At 48.7% G+C, this 20715-nt stretch overlaps 1 protein-coding gene and 1 non-coding gene across 4 annotated transcripts in view; both read right to left on the bottom strand.

Moving 5' to 3' along the window:
* Positions 1–551: 551 nt before the first annotated feature.
* On the bottom strand, positions 552–670 carry LOC144728697 (5S ribosomal RNA). The gene has a single exon (XR_013587554.1). It is a non-coding gene; the product is annotated as a 5S ribosomal RNA (ribosomal RNA).
* A 1848-nt stretch (positions 671–2518) lies between these two features.
* Positions 2519–20715, bottom strand: part of LOC144728571 (lipolysis-stimulated lipoprotein receptor-like) — a 53604-nt gene continuing 35407 nt past the window's right edge. Inside the window, exons 4-11 of one of the 3 annotated variants that reach the window (XM_078608097.1) lie at positions 17177–17233; positions 13117–13263; positions 11816–11959; positions 10302–10418; positions 9077–9308; positions 8022–8195; positions 6899–7442; positions 2519–6233 (exon numbers count right to left, since the gene is read on the bottom strand). In XM_078608097.1, coding sequence (XP_078464223.1) covers positions 6198–6233; positions 6899–7442; positions 8022–8195; positions 9077–9308; positions 10302–10418; positions 11816–11959; positions 13117–13263; positions 17177–17233 — 1451 coding nt within the window. In that variant the 3' untranslated portion in view covers positions 2519–6197. Of the gene's footprint in view, positions 6234–6898; positions 7446–8021; positions 8196–9076; positions 9309–10301; positions 10419–11815; positions 11960–13116; positions 13264–17176; positions 17234–20715 lie in introns of all 3 variants that reach the window. The other 2 variants (XM_078608096.1, XM_078608098.1) reach the window with 2 other exon arrangements.

Raw genomic sequence — 20715 nt, 5'->3', positions numbered from 1 at the left:
GAAAGAACCAAGAAGTTGAATCCCCGCAGTCACGAAAGCTTTAAATCGAGATGAATTGGAAATTAACAGCATAAGATACATTTCGCATTTAGTTCGCATGACTTGGTGAAATTGTACATCATCCTTGCCATCGTCTGTTTTATATAAATTCAAGATAAATCCGGATTGCGCCTATTGCTGTTAATTTTAATTCGCAATTGTACGCAACAAAAATCTGGGTAATTGTGAACCCCAAGTTAGAAATTACTCAAATGTGATTACGCATTGCAATCATTGTCGATTGCTGAGCTTTTTCAGAGTAAATCAGCATAATCGTAAAAACGATGTTGGGCTTCGTGAAATGGATCGCTGAGCCGGGAATCTAACTCAGGTCACCAACCCACAATGACAGCTTGGTCATAACACGTGGTTTTTGGAAGCTTTCATCCAGCAGTGGATTGACACGGAGGGCTGCAAAAAAGTTAAGTGCCCCCTACAGACGTGAAAACGCCAATTCATCTCGGAGTGTGACAGACGCGGGATTAAAACGGCGCCCCCTTGAGACACAAAAAAGCCTACAACACCTGGTATTCCCAGGCGGTCTCCCATCCAAGTACTAACCAGGCTCGACCCTGCTTAGCTTCCGAGATCGGACGAGATCGGGCGTATTCAGGGTGATATGGTCGTAGGCAATGCTTGCAGAGATCGAACGCGTATTTATAGCTGAACGAAACGAACATTTCTTCACGAATGTTTTGGGGGTTTTTTTGTCGACGCGGTATCGCCAAATGTTGTATTTGTTGGAAAGATTGTTGCTTCACAAAGACCGTGGGCGACTGCGACCTGAGGAAGTGTTAATCCAGCAGCGGAGAGATCGCGGCTGGCTAAGAACAATAAACTCGCAGTGCACGAGCAACGCACGTGTTGCTGTTTACAACGAACGACCCGCGGCCTCGTCCTCGACTGGATTCTCAAGCCGCCTCGAGGCGCTTGGAACCCGGCAAAGCCTTCTAGGCAAGCACGGGGGGACGGCAAAGGCCTTGTGGGCCTAACTTTTTTTTGCTGAGGCCAGGGGGGCATGTGGTCATGTTTCCGCTTTGGCAAGCATCTGATCGAGGTGGGGGGGGGGGGTAAATTAATGTTTCCTGCAGCTCGCCTGTCCAGAGAGATAAGTCGCACTGGAAGATAAAGCCTCCATGCCGGCAAAGGTTTGTCTCAAAGTTTCTGATTGCGTGCGAAGTCGATCCACACGCCCCGCTTTACGATTCCGCGTGTCGATTCTATTAAATAATCGATTCCCTCGTTTTGGGTTCCACGAGGGGCGCTGTGGATGTCTCGGTGCGCGTGGGCTGCGTTTGTACCTGGACTCCTCCACTTACGAACACTCGACTTACGAACTCTCAGAGATACGAACAAACCCTGTCCTGTATGGTCAGTTGCAGCGGGTTCACGATGCTATTGCCTGTTACAAGTTGACTTACGAAAATATGAAGATAGCAGCTGTGCAGACATATATTGGAAAGTCTTTCAAGGGAGCAGAGAGGAAACGCGAGCACCAAAGGGAATTAGCATCTACAGAACGTGAATAACCAGTGGCATCTACATCTGCAGAACGTGAAGAACCAGTGGCATCTACATCTGCAGAACGTGAAGAACCAGTGGCATCTGCAGAATGTGAAGAACCAGTGGCATCTACATCTACAGAACGTGAAGAACCAGTGGCATCTACATCTGCAGAACGTGAAGAACCAGTGGCATCGACATCTGTAAGACGTGAAGAACCAGTGGCATCGACATCTGCAGAACGTGAAGAACCAGTAGCATCTACATCTGCAGAACGTGAAGAACCAGTGGCAACTACATCTGCAGAACGTGAAGAACCAGTAGCATCGACATCTGCAGAACGTGAAGAACCAGTGGCATCTACATCTGCAGAACGTGAAGAACCAGTAGCATCGACATCTGCAGAACGTGAAGAACCAGTGGCATCCACATCTGTAGAACGTGAAGAACCAGTAGCATCTACATCTGCAGAACGTGAAGAACCAGCGGCATCGACATCTGCAGAATGTGAAGAACCAGTGGCATCTACATCTGCAGAACGTGAAGAACCAGTGGCATCTACATCTGCAGAACGTGAAGAACCAGTGGCATCTACATCTGCAGAACGTGAAGAACCAGTGGCATCTACATCTGCAGAACGTGAAGAACCAGTGGCATCTGCATCTGCAGAACGCGACGAACCAATGGCATTTACATCTGCAGAACATGAAGAACCAGTGGTATCTCCATCTGCAGAACGTGAAGAACCGGTAGCATCTACATCTTCAGTAGATTATACAACTTTTAAAGCCATTCCCCGTGTTTAGTGTACATGCCGTACAACATGTTTGGAATCGACAGGAGTAAAGTTGGACTTACGAACAAATCGACTTACGAACAGACCTCTGGAACCGAACTCGTTCATACATAGAGGAGTCTCTGCACTCTGTATCGGGTTTTTTAACGTAATAGCCTCAAGTAAACACGAGCACAAATGTGAATGAATACAGTATGTAATCGATTTCTACAAGAATCTCAAGGCTACGCATCATAAATGACAGCAGCACCATAAATAACACCATCAATACTGACATCACTCCACTGCCAATCAACAGCAGAATCCTCAATAGCACCATTCCCAACATCTTATCTAGGATTTTATATAAAATAATTATAAACGGTACATTAGTATCGGCTGATGGGAAGAAAGGGATGGGGTTTGAGTGTTGGGGAGGGGACATCAAATCAATAACACCACCTCGATTAACATCAGCAGGATACATTGTTCCTTGGTATGTGAACTCCTGCAGATCCCCAAAGCCAGAAACAGAGATCAATACTTTTATACATTTTATTGTTTTTCACTTGAATGAGTATCCAATTTACTCTTTTAGTGCGCTGCTTGGTGTGGGCGGAAAACGAGAGGTCTGATAATTGTTTTTTTACCCTTTTATCTGGCAACAAAACTGACACCTTTTTTACGAGGAGTCATGTTTGCATTGACCACAATACCTGCGGTCGGAATGCAAACAATAAACACAACTCTGCTAATGTATGCACTGTCCTTGAAATTGATTGGTCCACACCCAAGGCAGCTTTTCTTAGAGCCTAGTCTCACATGGGTTGGACCAGATGACGCCAAAAGGCACACAACTCAAAGACAATGCACCATCAGAGTATGAGAGCTCGGGGTAAGCATTTACACCATTGGAACCTCCTTTTGCTACTGGCAAAGGAGGTTCCAATGGTGTCAACGAGAGGTCTCTTTGAGAAGAGACGCCACGCATGCCGAGGGGATAACGCTCGCTCAGGTTGAGCCTCCCAGAAATTTGGTAGCATTAACTTAGTGGTCGCTGGCGCGTTTGTTTTCATGTGATTTATTAATTTGTTAAAAACTAAATAACATTGGCATTTATAGTAAATATGGAGTGTCATTTTTGAAGTAGGAAATATCAACATCGATAACACTGTGAGCGGCATGTAATCATAGTACTTAAGACAACGAACGCGACTCAGCACTGCTTTAAAGAAAAACACAACCTCCAAACGAAAACGCTCATGTAAAAATATCCTGTTGAGCGCAACGTGATCATTCATATAAAAAAAACACATGTAAACCAATAGTAATGCCTGGGCTGAGTGGGTACCACACAGTGAAGGCCTGTACAGCTCTTGTGTCAATACACTGCAGGAGTAGGACCTTCCTTCATCGCGCTGGTGAATGTGCGGTGGCGAACGGCCGCAGCGTAGAGATGACAGCGTACAAGTACAGGGCCAGCGATGTTGCTGCACAGCCCTCTACCGCATAAGCCCCATCCCAACATATCTGGACTGAACTCTGCCTGACACCTGAGATCTAACGCATTGTGTCATTTGGTCATCGGCCAAATCGAATCTATTAAGGTTTATATCGGGTGGGGGGAAAGAAGCCGTGGCGTCGTGGTTCGTACATTTCGCTATAAACTACCAGGGTTCAATTCCCGGTTAACTTCCTTCACCAAACCCGCAATGACCAGTCTGGTCTTACAATCCCCATGAACGACTTGGTGTGGGAGGCCTTCATCCAGCGGTGAATTGATAAAGGGTTGTACGCATAGGCAACTTTAATAAGCCCATCTTTCATTGAAAATGAGTCACACACTTAAGAGCATGGCTTTAAAACACAGTATAGCATTATTCACCGTTCCTGCCTGACAGCAGGCACTTGTTTAAATATACACCATGCTGATGGGACTCAGCAAAATCTAAGCAGGTCCAGGGATGTTGTTGTTGCTGCTGCTGTGAAACACTAATTCACACGGCCGATGGTGCCGATGGATTTAAATGTAACTTTGTTTAAGTTCTTTCAGATTATAAACATCTCGGCATGTTGAAATTTACATATACTACCGTACAGCGTTGCATATCCACCCTAACCAATTAACCGCTCGTACCCACTGGTATTTGGCCATGGTTTGAGTGTTATTTTCTATACACGTTCACAAATGTGACCTTTTCTCGAATATTCTTACACCTCGGTCCCCAGCGAGTCAGATATGCGACACTAACATTAGTTTTATTTTTTTAACACGGTAATACTATCAAGATGGATTTGCTCTAATATTGAACTTTGTTTCTGAAAACATCCCAACGTGGAAGAAATAATGAGCATGCAAAATAAATATTTTTAATTATCACGTGTTAAGTAACTTTTGAGTCATTTGCCAGATTTTACACAGGCAGAAACATTAAAAAAAACTAAACAAAAAAAACATATCATCAATAATACTGTAATGGCAATTTAACACTGTAAAAGGTAAGTAAATGCAATCATTCACCTTGGCTACCAAACACGCTACGAACGAATATAATTCATCATGAAATAATTCTCCCTTTTAGTGGTGGCTGGGTGGCCCTTCCTGTACACATCTTCTTCATAAGTCCATCACACCTCATCACAAAAATCCCCCTGCCACACTTCTCACCCATAAACGAGTCACCCCAATGCTCCCCGTTGCTCCACTGACTTCTAAACCAGTGCCAAATCAATTTCAAGATCTCACCGTCTTCAAAGATCCTCCGCAGACGCAACCCTGCCTACCTCTCCCCTTATCGCTACAGAACTCACCTCAACGCACTCTCTGCTCCACCAACGAAGGCTTTGTCCGTCAAAGTCCCCAGTTAACCTTCGCTCAGGGGTCGGCAACCAACATTAGAAGAGGAGCCGCAATGCATGTGCATAAGAGACAGTGGCCCTCAATAAATAACGGCACAAAGGAGTCCTTAAAGAGCCGCATGTGGCTACAGAGCCGCAGGTTGACGACCCCTGGTCTAGTACTTTCTTCTCCCATCCATCCACGCTGTCGACTCCATTCAAATGCAGGGTCAAGATTTTCCTTTTTTTCCCCCAGCCTATCCATCTGGAAAATAAATATGCTCACGGCTACCGTACAGCGTCTTGCGATGCGCTCACATTCAGACGTAAATTAATCCACATTTGATCGTATAATCTCACAGGTGCCCTGCGGCCACCATGGTTAACACTGCCTGTGAGTTAACCAGATATATGCGCTGCCCGCTTCACAGCGGACGTTAAAGATCGTGCGACATTCGAAAGCGGCACAACCCAAATTTCCCGAATTCGAACAAAAAATCGCCCGCAAATTACGTGATTGTGAGAAAACCACGTAACAACATCCTATAACTAGCAGCCTATGCCCGTTTGCAGGATGGTTCTGTGTTCATGTTGTGCTGTGCAGAGATGGTTACCACCGGTGGTCCGCTACGCTTGACTACCGCAAGGCAATGACATGGCTGAGGTGAGACGTGAGGCCAAGAGCTTTCAGCTGCTGAGGCACGTAAGCACCCTGTAAATGCAATTCACACGTGGCCACCTCCATCATTTCTTATTCGAGGACGGTGCGATGAAGGCGCTGGGCTGGAGCAGCTCACGCCTTGATGAGGTCAACGTGGCACTCATCTCGTGCCGTTTGGTGCGGGTGGCATCTCCCGGACGTGTGCGACGCTTGGATCCGACAGCGCTGACAAATACAATGCGCGTGAGTTTGTGTACAAAGGTACAAAATACTTGGTATAAAAGATCATCATAAAACGTCTGCAATGTCCATCCTATTTTTTTTTTCAAGGAGGCATTCCGCTTCACAGTCGAGCGGGAGGGGGGCGGTCATGGCGCTGTCTTAGACGCGCAAACTTCCACGGTTGACGCTCTCGCCCTGTGGAGTGGTGGGGGTGGGTGGGGTGGGGGAGAGTGGTGAAAAAATAAACATCAAGATCCTCATCGTCATCGTCATCGGCGTTATTGCAAATGATCAACGTTGCCACCGCCGTTATACTCATCGCCGTTTTCATCATCACCACCATCTACCCACAGTGCAATCATCATATCTACATCACCATCTACAGTGGCATTGTGATGTTATTAAAAGTCAGTGTGTACGGGGAGCTCACGTTTTTCCCCTCCTATTATGAGGCAAGGCAATCAGTGAACTCAGTAAATATTTATAGATATGGCTAATTACCTTTTTGGGTCTTCTTCAATGTGCTGCTGTCTCTCAAGAAAACTTCTGAAACTACCTTCTTCTACGTCTTCAGTGAGACCAGCTAATTTTTATCTCATCAAAGCCATGCTTTGGTGGGCGACCGTAGCCACGGCCAATCAACGTCGCTGGATATTTCGATTTAAAGCTTTCGTGACTGCAGGGATTCATCTTCTTGGTTCTTTCGGTAAAGTCACGTAGAATGGAAATAATAAAATAAGAAAAATAAAACATAATACAATATTTTATTACGTTTTATTTTTATTATTTTAGAACCAAGAAGATGAGTCGCCGGATATCTTCGACGCTAATTCCGGCGAGCGATATTCCCGCACGCTCACCGCGTTGAGCCTCCGGGGACCGGCTCGCGCCGACGACGAGCGAGATCCCTGGTTGTGGTGCGGCACGGGCGGCGAGTACGGAGGCAGCGACCCCTCCCCGGGCTCCGCCGACGCCGCCGCCGCCGCCACGCGGTAGCTGGGCGGCCTCTCCTCGCGCGCCCCGTGACCCCTGCTGTGCGACCCCCGACCCGCGCGGACTGAACCCGATCCCGGGTCGCCAGCCCCCCCCCTCGTCCCCGCCACCTGGGGGGAGTGGGGGGAGGGGTCCCGCTCGAGGTCCCTTTCTGACCCGCGCACGGATCGGGGCCGAGCGGGCTGCTCGCGATCGCCGCCGCCGCCGCCCCGGTGGCGGCCGTCGCGATGCTGCTGCCGGTAGCTTCCATCGCCGCCCCTGCCGGACGACTTGCCACCGGCGACCCCGTCGTGGTGGTGGTGGCGGCGGTGGTCGTCGTCGTCGGAGTGCCGCACCAGGTAGGAGTTTGTGCGGTAGCCGCGCGGCTCGCGGTTGCTCTCCCGGCGACTCCGCTCTCGCTCGTAAGCGCCGCTTCTGTCCCGACGGGGAGATTTTTCACCACGCAGAGGCAAACGCAATAATGCTGATCATCATTATCATCTCGTTTTTAGTTTTGTTTTACGAGGATGCTGCCATGGTGCGATGGTTAGCACACTGGATGGTTAAATTCGATCTCCTGGCAGTTGAAAAATTGGAGCAATTTTCCCAAGACCAAGGTTGAATGTGTTTATGTATTCCCGTTTCAGTCTGTCTGTCTCTAACAGAGGGGCACTCTTAATGCTCATGGAGGTAGAGGTGCAGGCCTGTATGCTTGCTCTGGTGTCGTAAGATCCCCTCCACTACGAAGGAGTTCAAGAGAGCCCCTCTAAGGGATATCTTGGCCTACTCTTCCTAACTGGCAAGACGTCTTGGAACAGGTGGGAGCACCCACACTGCCATAACTTTTAAAATCATTGCTAAGGTTGCAATATACAACGCTCGTAACGCACAGGCCTGCCAGAACAGTGACGTCGCGTAACGAGGACGCTGTCAAATTAACTTGGAAGACAGTTTCACAAAGCATTGAATGCATGGGCCACGTGTTGGCGGTGCACGACGCAGTCCCCGTACATGTCCGTGGTTGAGTCCAGGTCGGAGTCGAGGCAGTCCCGCGAGCGTGAGCGGTGCCGGTTGGCCTGGCGACGACTGCCCGAGTAGGGGCTGGGGTCCTTATCGGAGTCCGGCTCCCGGTCCAGGAACTCGCGGCCGTCCCAGCGCTGCCCAATTTGATCGCGACAGGACCACCTACGAAACGAATAAAAACAACAATCAATAATTATCATCGCCGTATTGGGGGGGTGGGGGGGGAAGGGGTGACCCAGATAAAATAAAACACGAATAATGCGAAACGTTTGTACAATAGGCTTGACAAACAAATGTATTGTTTACCTGTGTAAAATAGGTGGGGTCAAGACGTAGAATGTGTCACCCGTCTTTATTTATTTTGAAAGTAACGGTTTACACGCAGACACGTTTGCAATCACGTGCGCCCAAGTCGAATTTTCGCAGAGTTTCTGTTCCCCTCCATCACCGATGGGCGTATTGTACCGGGCTCGCATTTTGTTGTAATTAAAACATTTGTAAAAAAAAAAGAGTAGGCCATTGATCGACGGCGTCACGGATATAAATTTTCCACGTTCAGAAAAACGAAAACCCAATGAAAACCCAATTGGAATTATACATGGCAATCATCGCCCCCCCCCCCCCCCCCCCCACGATAACTGTGAAAAATTGTTGGCAGGATCCTCCTGAACAATAGTCACGAGACTCTGTGTGACTTTCCTGGGTAAACGAGAGAAATAAAAATAACGATAACCACTGCAGCAGCAACGCAGTAGCAACGGCGGTGGTGACAACGGCGGTGACGGCAGCGGTGACAGTGGTGACAGTGACGGCGGTAGTGGCGGCGGTGGTGACAACGGCGGTGGCAGTGGCGGCAGTGACGGCAACGGTGACGGTGGAGGCAGTGACGGTGGTGGCAGTGGTGACAGTAACGGCGGTAGTGGCGGTGGCAGCGGCGGTAGTGGTGGCGGTGGTGACAATGGCGGTAGCAGTGGCGGCGGTGACGGCGGTGGCAGTGGTGACAGTGGCGGCGGCAATAGCGGCGGTGACAGCGGCGATCTTACCCGTGCCGGCTCGAGTCCCTGTACCCTCCCGCGGCCCCGTCGCGCTCGCGGCCCCGGGACGCGGCGTGCACCGAGTTGCGGGAGGCGGCCCCAGCGCCCGAGCCGAGGCTGAGGCCCTCGCCGAGGTCGCTGATGGGAGGCAGCGCCCGCAACTTGGCGTGGCGCAGCGCCTCCCGTAGGTCGCCGGCGCCGTTGTCGTCGTGCAGGGAGGTCAGCTCGCTCATGCTGCTCGCTGCGTCAGAGCGCACGTGTCCGCGCGTGCGTGTGTGGGGAGCGGTGGCGTAGTGGTTAGCGCGCTGCGCTACGAACCCGGCGAACTCGACTACAATCCCCGCTTATCGCCAACACCGGTGACGATTATCTGAACCGGTCCTAGGCCTCCCCTAGGTCGACTCAGCCTCAAATGAGCACCTGGTGCGTGGTGCTGGCCACCAACCCGCCTCGTGCGCCGTGCTGGCTTTGATAGGTGCTCGCTTACAGCACTCGCCCCAACAGCATGTTAAGGCTATACGGGGTATCTTTGTCTTTGTGTTCAAACCAAGTGGGGAGAGGTGGCATAGTGGTTAGCGCACTGCACTACGAGCCCTGAAGCCTGGGTACGATTACTGGGTGCTCGCTAACTGCACTTGCCCAAGCAGCCTGTTAAATATTACACATTGTAATCATTGTCTTTGCCGAAACCAAACCTGCTAAAGGGGTCAGAGTGCTTGGCTGCTAGAAATTTCCACGTGATAAACAGCTTTGTTTGAGCTATCATTTGTGGCCCGGTCGCTTATGAAAAAAAAAGCTGTATGGCTCAGTGGGCCTTACCTGGTAAAATATATTTTTAAAAACACTTTTGAGTTTAAATTTCGATTTAAAGCTTTCGTGACTGCAGGGATTCATCTTCTTGGTTCTTTCGGTAAAGTCACGTAGAAGGGAAATAATAAAATAATACAATTTAAACATAATAAAATAATTCTCACGACGTTTCGGCCACAACGCAAGCAGCCATCCTCAGGTGTCTTTCCGACAGACCTGTTCTTCACCTGAGGACGGCTGCTTGCGTTGTGGCCGAAACGTCGTGAGAATTATTTCATTATGTTTTCTTTTTATTATTTTATTATTTCCCTTCTACGTGACTTTACCAAAAGAACCAAGAAGACTTTTGAGTTTATTCCGTTTCCCGCTGAAATGAATGTTTCGACAACACGTGGAGCGAGAGCCCACGGGGACCCCCTCTCACCTTTCTCCACCGTGTGGAGGCGCGACGGGTCGAGCTTGGCGAGCTCCTTCTCCACGTAGTAGAGCACCTTCATGGAGGAGCTGGAGCGATCGGCTTGCACGCGGTAGCCACTCCGCACTGCCGTGACACCACGCAGAGACAAAAGATGAAGATTCCCCCCCCACCCCCCCCCCCCCCGACTGTGTCGCCTTTACAGACTCAGAATATTTATTTATTCTGGAGGAATCCGACGAGCTGTAAAACTCTTTTTTACAGATGTCCAGGAGGGGCGGGTAAGAACGTTACAACAACAAACAGTACAAAATCATGATGGTAGTGCAGAGTACAGGAAATGTAAACAAATCACCCAAACACATACAAATGAAACTAAACCATCCCCATCCTACCAGCCAAAGCCCACTGAGGTATTAACTTATTTTTCAAAAGCAACCTGGCCACAAATTATAGCTCAACAAACTGGCTTATCATTTGGACATTTATCGCAGCAAAACAATCTGAATAGTTTTAACGCATGTTTCTACATGTGGAGGGAAAAACCGGAGGACCCGGAGAAAAAATCCACGCGACCACGGGGAGAACATGCAAACACCCGACCTCCTGCATACCAGGCAAGGAAGATAACATCACACCACCGTGGCAAAGACTGTTGGGGCAAGTGCTGTTAGCGAGTAGCACCTATGAAGGACGGTACGGCACACGATGGGATGGGTGGCCAGCACCACGCCCGACTGCCCTTGTCTTCCCAATGGTCACGATCATACCCCACGTTTTCTGCATCGATCTCCCGACACAGCAGTTGAAACAATGGGGCAGATTTCTTAAATCCCACCCCCCTGCCTCTGTCCACCCAGCAACGATATAAACTGATATACTGCAATCAGCCTTAACTGTGATAAAATCGTGGGTCTTGGTTTGTGTGGAGTGGACCACGTGATACTGCGCTTAAGCCACCCGCGTCTGTCGCGTATCAACCCTCAACCCATCACAACTCCATTCGCACTCGTTCCGGCACCGGCGGTACCGGACTACACCACTCAGGGACGGCAACGCCCCCCATGAACACTGAGGGTCAGGGTGTGCACAGCGCTTGGACCAGGCTGCACCAGTGAAGCCACTTTTCCTAGTCTCGGTGGTGGCTGGTGGCTCAGATTTTCGGTTGCCCGGGTAAGGCTTGTGGGTATAAATAAAAATTTTAAAATGTGTATATCCAACTACTGACAAAGATCCCCCGTATAGACTTAACAGACTGTTAGGGGCAAGTGCCGTTAGTGAGCACCTATGAAGGCCGGCACAGCACGCGAGGGGGTGGGTGGCCAGCACTACGCCCGGCCGCCTTCGTCTCCTGAGTGGCGACGACGGCCACTCATTCGAGGCTGAGTCGACCCAGCAGAGGCCCGGGACCGGTTGAGTAAATCGTCAGCGGTGTTGGCCGTGAGAGGAGGATTCAAAGTCGGCACGCCGGGTTTTTCGCGGCGCCAACGGCTGCCCGCTCACACTCGCTCCTCCGTGATCACCTGACGCGTCGTGCTGCGAGCGCTGCGAGCGCGTGTTCGTGGGGACGTGGTAGAGCGAGAGGGGCTCGCGCGCGGCGTGGAGGCCGGACAGGCTCGGGGCATCGCTGGCGTAGCCGTACGTGGCCGCCTTGCCCGCCTCGTACACTGCGGACGGAAGGCGCGTCGGTCAGGGCCGATGGGCGATGGTCTTATCGGCGAAAATTCTTAGGTCGGCTTTATTTTCTGATCCGCTTCGCACGGTTAGGGTATCACGCTCTGCTTACCCCATCCAGCAGCGCCCTTCCCAGCGAACATGGAACATTTGGCAAACGTTGGGCCAACGGTTACAGCCAAATTGCAACATTGTTTGCTGGGTTATCACTACATTGCCGTGATATGGTGAAACTATGACGTCGAAGACATTAAATACACTTTAATGTAGCATTGTCCCTTTTGCAAATAGTGTGAATCATTTGTGCGTCCCGTTTTATCTTCAAACCGTATTCTTTCTCAGATTTCAGCAACAAAGCCGGACCCATGACTCGCTGGAACGATACATCGACGAATCTCCGTTCTTGAGCTCACAACAAATTACATCACATATGTGAGAAGCCACGCTTTTCTTTATCGGTATACATTGCTTGTCATCAGTTCACGTGACCCCTGCAGCCACTCGGGGTGCTAACATTCACCGCAATGTAAAAAAAGGAATAAATTATCGAATAAAAATCACGAGACCCGAATTCTGACAAATCAAGGAATTGTCAAACGAAGTTGCATTTGTCAATCCACTGCTGGATGAATGCCTCCCCAAGCCGCATCGGTCATAGCCGGTTGCGTGACCATACTTCACCACGATGGTCAGTGTGGGTTGGTGAAGGGGGCCGGAAACAGTTGAGACATCACTCGCTACTGATGTTAGCTGTGGCCGGGAATCAAACTCTTCATTGGGTTCATAGCGCAGCGAGCCAACAAATATTTGCAAATAATTACCGACATTCAAAATGTATAATTAATTGATCCTCACACCACCTGGAGAACCCGATTTTAGCTGGGACAGTTGGGAACCCGGAATCAAACCGAGGACCTCACCAGTGTGGGTCTCAGCAGCCCAGAGCTCAACTCTGGGCCACCCGGAGGTTCCTGGAGGCCATGGGCCGAGCTATAGGCCCGTGGCTCGCAGAACTCCTAGTGGGGCCCCTTATACCTTTGCAATTTAATTTTAAAAAATAGTGCCGTTGTGTGGCCCTCTTTTGTGTGAGGCCTGACCCATTCGCGATCCCCGCCCCCACATCCCACTGGGGTGCCCTGGCCGTACTCACGTGCCCTGGGGCAGCAGCATCGGCGGGGGCAGCAGGGGCAGCGCACGTAGCAGCAGCACGTGTGCGGGCAGCACTGGCACCAGCACACGGCGAGCAGAATGATGAGCAGCAGGCCACCCAGCACGACGAGCAGCACGAAGAGCCAGTCTGGGGGGAGGAGACACGCGGGGTGCGGTGAGGAGGAGGCACACGCAGGCACCTACCCAGAGGCACAGCCTCATAACAACATTGTCCACCCCACGTCATCATGTGGTTACTCACTCAACGTGCACGTGACTCTCAGTGTCTCGCTTGTGCCCACGTGTCTCACCGGGCCATGAACTGTATCTGTTGTTGCTCAATGTTAGGTTCTGACCACGTGCCCCTACTCGACATCTGTGAAAAAGAGCTTCATAGCTCGTCGGATTCCTCCAGTATGACTACATATTAAGATTCTTTGTGATCCTCAGTGTCGTGTCGATTCAGTCTCCTCACATCGATTAAGGTCCTTATGTCTCTTATCTTTGAGTCCCTCAATGTCTACGTGACAACTGATAGTTCTTTGAGTTTCGCAATTGTTCTGATGTCCAACCTTTGCATTTCAACTCGTCATCCTGCCATACCCTAGTGTCTACTTCCCAACTCGGCTTTCTCGTGTCGCTCGCTCCCCAATACATCACGCAATGGGTGCGTGTCTGCGCGTGTGCGTGGTCATTTCAATAATTTAACTCCAATTCTCATCTTGCATAGATGACCGAAATGTGCCCAATTCTGCCAAAACTTAATTGTAAAAAGGGATGATGATGATGTTGTTGTTGTTGATTTTGTTAGCAAAAGCAAGGTTCATCTGGTAGTCAACCTTTGCTCATCTCAATAACGGTCTTTATTATTGCTTGTCGTTGTATTTTAATTCGTGAAGGATTTCATTGATGAGCAACATTTGCAGATGAATGAGGTCACATTGCCTGTTAAGAAGACTAATTGGGCTTGGGCAGGACGCGTCGCGAGGAGGAATGAGGGTCGGTGGTGGTGAAAGTTTGTTAAGAGTAGCAGCAAGGAAAGTAAAGGGCCCTAGGGTTACGTCCATCACGGAGATGGAGCAATGCAATCAGCCGGCACACAGGAGGAGCTCAGCGGATCGTTATATCGCAGCACGGCGAGAGACGGCGATGGCTTGGGGAGGGCCTTCGTCCAGCAGCGGATTGATCGTGGCTCATGATGATCATGATGATGATGAAGACGATGTCGATTAGCGTCTCGCACTATAACAAACATATGAAACAGAGAGTGTGTGCACACCGATCAATGTCTCCGCACGGCCGACACGCTGCAGGCAAGTCCTTGACCGAGCAATGCAGATGGAGACATTGTTCCCTGGCCAGCCTTTGTTTTCGTTCCCTGAAACTTTAGTCAAGTTCGTTGGAAACACACTAAAAAAAAAACCACTACAATGCCCCCCTTACCAAGGGGAAGTGATAAAAGCTAAGCTTTCTGACATCGTTTACTTTAACCCCTGCCGGCAGATTCAACAGCGCACGGATCGGGAAGAAAGGGATAACGACTTCAAACGCGAGCTTTTCAGTGGGAAAACAGGAGCCAAAGATATTCAATGGTGTCCCCGGGCCAAATACAGCCCGCCCCGCTCACTTACAGCGCTCCGAGTTTGAGTTATTTCCACTGCGTAGGGTTTTACAGTTGTGCTGCACACACCCTCTGGTGTGTCTGCGGGGTTTGGACCGCGTGTTGTTGTTCGGCACGATTGTCTCACGTTTTGCCCCAGGAACAGAAGAAATTCAGTTGCTCAGAAAAATGAAGATCCTGTTCAGGAGCAACAGTGCTGAACAATTCAAATCTCGATTTAAAGCTTTCGATAAAGTCACGTAGAAGGGAAGTAATAAAATAATAAAAATAAAAAATAATAAAATAATTCTCACGACGTTTCGGCCACAACGCAAGCAGCCGTCCTCAGGTGAAGACCAGGTCTGTCTCCCCGACACCTGAGGACGGCTGCTTGCATTGTGGCCGAAACGTCGTGAGAATTATTTCATTGTGTTTTATTTTATTATTTTATTATTTCCCTTCTACGTGACTCTACCGAACAATTCAGTTCCTGAAGAGGCTCCCAGCATGCGGAGCAAAACGTCACAGGCATCATGCCGAAAAAACACGCGGCACAACACGAAAGCGAGTCGGTGAGCAGCCCTAGTTGTCGTTCGACAAGGCCGCATTTGGCAATCTGAACTCGGGTTTCAACAGCAAGCAGGCGCTGTAGGAGGCTGCTGCGTTTGCTCGCCCGTGTGTATTTTCTTTAATTTGCCGCAGCAGATCCCACTTATGAAAAACGCATTCCGGAGCGGCACACACATGGCTTCAATCGAGTCTGGCATGAGACTTGACTTTGTACCAGGTGCCTCCTCCTGCCTGAATAACGTGACATTATTTAGCATTCATCATCATCGGCCGTGTGTATATCCACTGCTGGAGGAAGGTCTCTGTTACCGTCCCGTAGAGCCCAGTGCTGCTACCATCCAACTCAGGCATGCACATGAACTGATATCGCCGTTCCATCTCCACGGTGGTCATCCTCGTAGACGCATTTTCTCCTTTGGCTGCCATTCCGTCACCAGTCTCGTCCATCAGCCATCATCCCATCACGCAATGTGTCCTGACCAACTCAATTTAGTTTTCTTAATTATCGATATGATGTCTCTGTTTGTGTCTGTTCAATTATCCATATGTTCCTCTTACTGTCTCTCAGTGTAATTCAAAGAGTGTATGTCTACACGCCTTTTTCTGCACTCTTCAACTTTTGTTCCATTTTATTTATCCAGTTTATCTGGCCAAAGACACTAAATCCTGCTCTTGTTCTCAATATTTAATTGTTTGGATCACGATCCATCTGCAATAACCGTCTTCCTAGACAAACAATAACTGCCACTTTTTCACTGGCACATGCGAACTGAGCCAGCATGGGGCCCTCATGGCACAGGTGGGTTTTTCCACTGGCTATTTTACATGCCGAGTCATAACCAATCCCTTATTCCTGCTGCCCTCACAATAAGAGGTCTGAATCTGGCTCAGGGCCAAGCAGGTCCAGGGGAGACATTGTCGGTTTTTCAAATGGTGTTTTTTTTCCGTTTTGTGTTTTTTTCTTACAAATTGGGATGTGCTTTCTGCTGTGCTGCACTTACAGTATTTAAATTCAGGTCTCTCTGGGAAAATATCTTGATGGTCTTACAACTCATCATTTCATCATTTGCCTTAATCTAATCTGCTTATGTATTCCATCATCTCAAGATTCATTGTGTGCATGTGTTAGATTCGAACTCACATATTTTACTGTTACCTGCAATAATCATAATCATTGTAATGGTCTCAATGTTAGCATGTGTGGTGGGAACTCCAAATAACCTGACAACATTGACAGTGAATAACAGGATGTTCAACGAATCACCATGATCATAGTTGTCATAAAAAAACACAATTTTTGATCAATTGTGGTAATTTCACTCTGCTAAATAACCTCGTGTAACTCCGTCATGGCAACTGGGTAAAACGCAAATGTGAAGCCCTGCAATTGCATGCTCACGCAACTACTGGCAAAATGGCCTCCGTTTGCCAGCAGTGGCCAGACGTCTTGGAAAAGGTGGAAGTGACCACACTTTAACCCCACCACATGTGACCTGCCACGCTTGTGGTGCAACCCGTTTATGCTGCTGGGTGGACAGAGGCAGGGGGGAAACTTCAGAAACTTGAATCATGGTTTAGAACTGCCGGCGACCTCTGGATTGCAAGTCCAGTGTGCTGACCATTTGACCGCGGTAGCATCACGGAGCAAATGTCTACAGCAGCGTTACCGATCGTGTGCGAATTCATTTGGCGATGTTTTCTTTTATGCAGTTGTTGATTCGGTAAATAAGGTAGGATTTGGGGGTGTCAGGTGAGGGGGTGTGTGGGGGCATGGGAGTGAGGGGAGGAGGGAGCGGTTGCTCAATATGAAAGCTTTGTAAATCATCGAGCAGGGCAAGAGGCGGAGGGGAGGGAGCGTGAGGCAGTTGGTCAGTGCGATTCAGACAGATACCTGGCAGGTTTGCTATCTGAAAGCCTGGCAAGAGTTCAACCTTCTCAATTGTTTTCCCTACAACACACAGAGAGAGAGAAGAGAGCGCAACAGCAGAAGTTACTACCGCAGACTCCAGCCACCACCACCACCACAACAGAGGTGCCAAGCCCTCGTGTCGCCAACACTGTATTTTCTGTTTTAGCTAAAACATTGCCCAGGTCTCCCTTTTGCACGAGCGGCTGTATTAGGGAAAGAAGCAACACAAAGAGCCAAAAACCTTGAGATTACCGGGTGGTTCAAAAGTCAGAGCGCTGAGCCGACACCGATGAGACCATGGGTTTGAATCTGGGTTTCAGCCACCTGTGATTAAACCGGCTTCTCAAGTGTTGTGAGAGTTTGTCACTGAATGACTGCACAAAAGAACCATCACGTAAAATTTGGTTTTGCACTTAATTCGCCTAAATTCCTAAGGATTACGAATATTGGTTTGAAAGTTACGAGCTGAACATTTCTCTCTGTAGCAGGACGGGTAGGAAAGTGATGCCCCCAACTGTATGGACCTAAGGTCACTTGCAAGTATCTCAGAAGTAGTTATGTGATATCCGCCTTCTTGCGCCATTCTCTAATATGGAGGGGGTGCACTTCGACGCGAGTTTCATGAATGGATTCTTCATTGCATGACGCCGATAGCACAATTAGGGCCATACAACAATAAGCTTCATGCTCAACTGATACAAAATAAAATAAAGTGAAGACACGTCCTTATGACACCCAGTGACAATAATCTGAAGTTACTCCCGTGTTTTTTTTATGCATACACAGTCACGTTACCAAAGTGCTATTTATGGCAGTGTGTTCCATCCATGACTTCAGCTTTTTTTCTTCTCTTTAACGGAGTTTACAATTCACGTGGGACAGCCCAGTACCTACAGCCTGGGTGCGTCGCCAAAGTCGTTTTTTGGGGGGGGCGAGATCTTCGACGCAACTCAAATCCCATAAACGTCTGGAATTTTGGTTCACTCGGGATTACCAGGCAGGTGACACGGACGATCCTGTCGTGAGTTCGCCACTGGCTGCAGAGGTTCCCGATTCAAGCCCGGTGGCCGCTCTGTTTAACGCGACCAAAAATATTACCCGCCGTCTGCTTCTCAGTGAAGGATGTGAGTGTCGCGTGCCGTTATTCGAAAAAGGATTTCGCCATCTGTGCCAACGGGGTATGGTCCCACATTTTGGCGAATTTGAAAAGGGCCTGTACATTGCTTAATTGGCTAAAACCTAATCCGGTAGTAACTTCGCCCGTTTCTGGCAAACTCCACCCATGGGTGAAACAGAGCACGTTCGCGATAGCCATTACGCTCTGAGAATGGCATGAATACGGATGGGTGTTATTCGTCATTATGTTAAAATCAGATAAGTCCCACCTTGATGTGAATTAGTATTTAAGCCGAGTCGAGGTTTTCCCGCCTGCGTCATTCATAAATCAAACTTGTAACTTATAGTGAACACAGTACTGTACCTCTCAGCCATAAATCACACCCACATGGCAACTCGTCATGAAAATTTTAACAAAATTGCACAAACATCCATACGCAGGACCCTCTTGAGACTCGATGAGAAATTTGTATAATCAGAAAAAAAAATTGTTATTTGTGTAAATTGAATGAGCTCTCTCAAGCATTAAGCAAAACGAAATTTTCAAATATATTGCCCAACTATGCCAAAGCAGGACCCTCGCGAGTAAGAGACCTGAGACTCGGGGAGGTTTTTTTTGGATAAGTAAAGAACATCATCATCATCATTATTATTGTGTATCAATAAAATGTAGCTTATGTCTATGAGCAAATCACTTTGAATGCACCCCAATCGCGTCAGATCTCAGAACTTAAGCAGGGTGCAGCCTGGGTAGTGCTTTAATGGGTGACCACCATGCACAACAGGTGTTACAGGCTGCTGCGGGCCTACATTATGGGGCAGCAGAGAGCAACGCAGCAAAATCCATAGTTGTACTGTGCGTCTATGGTCCCACATCTGCGCTCCAAACCGTCGCCAACAAATCGTTTGACCAGAACGGCGTGGGGAGAGGACCTCGTCGAGCCAAAGATTGGCAACGAGCGGGCTGCCGCTACACGCGTGTAGATGTGTCACGCGTGTGGAAAGCTACAGTGCAGTATCAACAAAACACTGGTGCACTTTGCCACCACCGCACCCACACCCGTGGGAGTGGAGACACATTTCAGTGGCCAGGAAGGAACTCACATGGTATTGGAATGTCGGATAAGTGTTCCGTAAAAAAAAACAAGTTTTAATTGAACGCGATAATAGATCCCCGGTTTACATGAGCGAGACGGGACACCGCGATATGGGGGCAGGCCGTGCTGGAGCTGCTACGGGACAGCCCATAACAATCTCGAGATTCATCATCATAAGCTATGATCTATCCCACTCTGCTGGATGTATGCAGGTCAGGCTTACTGCGGTCCGCTATATATTAAGGTGTTATCGGCCAATTAATGAGTGTTTACATGTGGGAGAAAACCAGAGCACCTGGAGAAATCCATACGTGTAAGTGGGGGACACTCTATCCCACACAGATGGAACAGGTGGTGGAGTCCACATTTGCTGTACCACCTTCTCTTGGCCAGCCAGGGAACGACATCTCAATGTCGAATTTCGCAACATTTGCGTGATCCACCAAACCCTCGCCTCTACAGTTCCATGACCAACCATGCCAAGTAGAAGCCCTGCTAGCCAGGGAATGCCCTACCCAAGTACTCTTCCTAAAAGTCAACATGATGTCATTAACTCGTGGATATTATCTCATTCATGTCGTTGTTCCTCCCGTCTCTCCGTGTGAGATCACAGTAAATAAATATCATATCAGTTTACATCGTGAATTTTTACCATATCACTTTTGTTTTAATCGTTGACAAGCTGAGTTGTGCTCTTGGGTAATTTGTTATTGATGTCTTGTATTTATTTGATAGAAATGGTTATTGGTTATTATGAATCAATTCAATTCCTGGTGAGAAATATCCAAACCGATCCAATTATCTTTCTTAACAATCAATAGGATGACTCTAACCTGCGTATGCTCTCTTATCCAAATGTACCTCTCGTTGTCTCTCGGCGTATTTTCAAGGATGTGCCTGTTCATGCTTTTTCCCGGTGCACTTTGCAGCTTTTGTTGCATTTTCTCTGTCAATGTCGACGTTTCTTATTCACGTCACAACCTGTTTATAAACTGACGTCTTCAGGCACATTGGAATTGTGACTTAATCATTAAGCTTCGGCTTTCCAAAAGAACGTACAACCTGCTCTTGTCTGCTTCTTTATTCCATCATTTCGATCCCGGTCCACCTTCAATAACTGTCCGAGGGTGGACACACCCTGACGTCCTTTCCTGTTGTGTCCCTCTGCCAGATATCTCCTTTGTCATTCTCTCCATGTTTGTAATATGAATCGGCGACCCGATGTTATCGCCTTGGTTATGTTAGGGTTGGAATGCTGCCATGGTGTAATGGTCAGCACACTGTATGTATCTGTAGGCATGTACAGTG

This window comes from Lampetra planeri, chromosome 29, assembly GCF_965212315.1.
Source record: "Lampetra planeri chromosome 29, kcLamPlan1.2.h2, whole genome shotgun sequence".
Taxonomy (NCBI): Eukaryota; Metazoa; Chordata; class Hyperoartia; order Petromyzontiformes; family Petromyzontidae; genus Lampetra; species Lampetra planeri.
The sequence above is the reverse complement of the archived record's forward strand: the minus strand, read 5'-3'. Positions and strand labels throughout refer to the sequence as shown.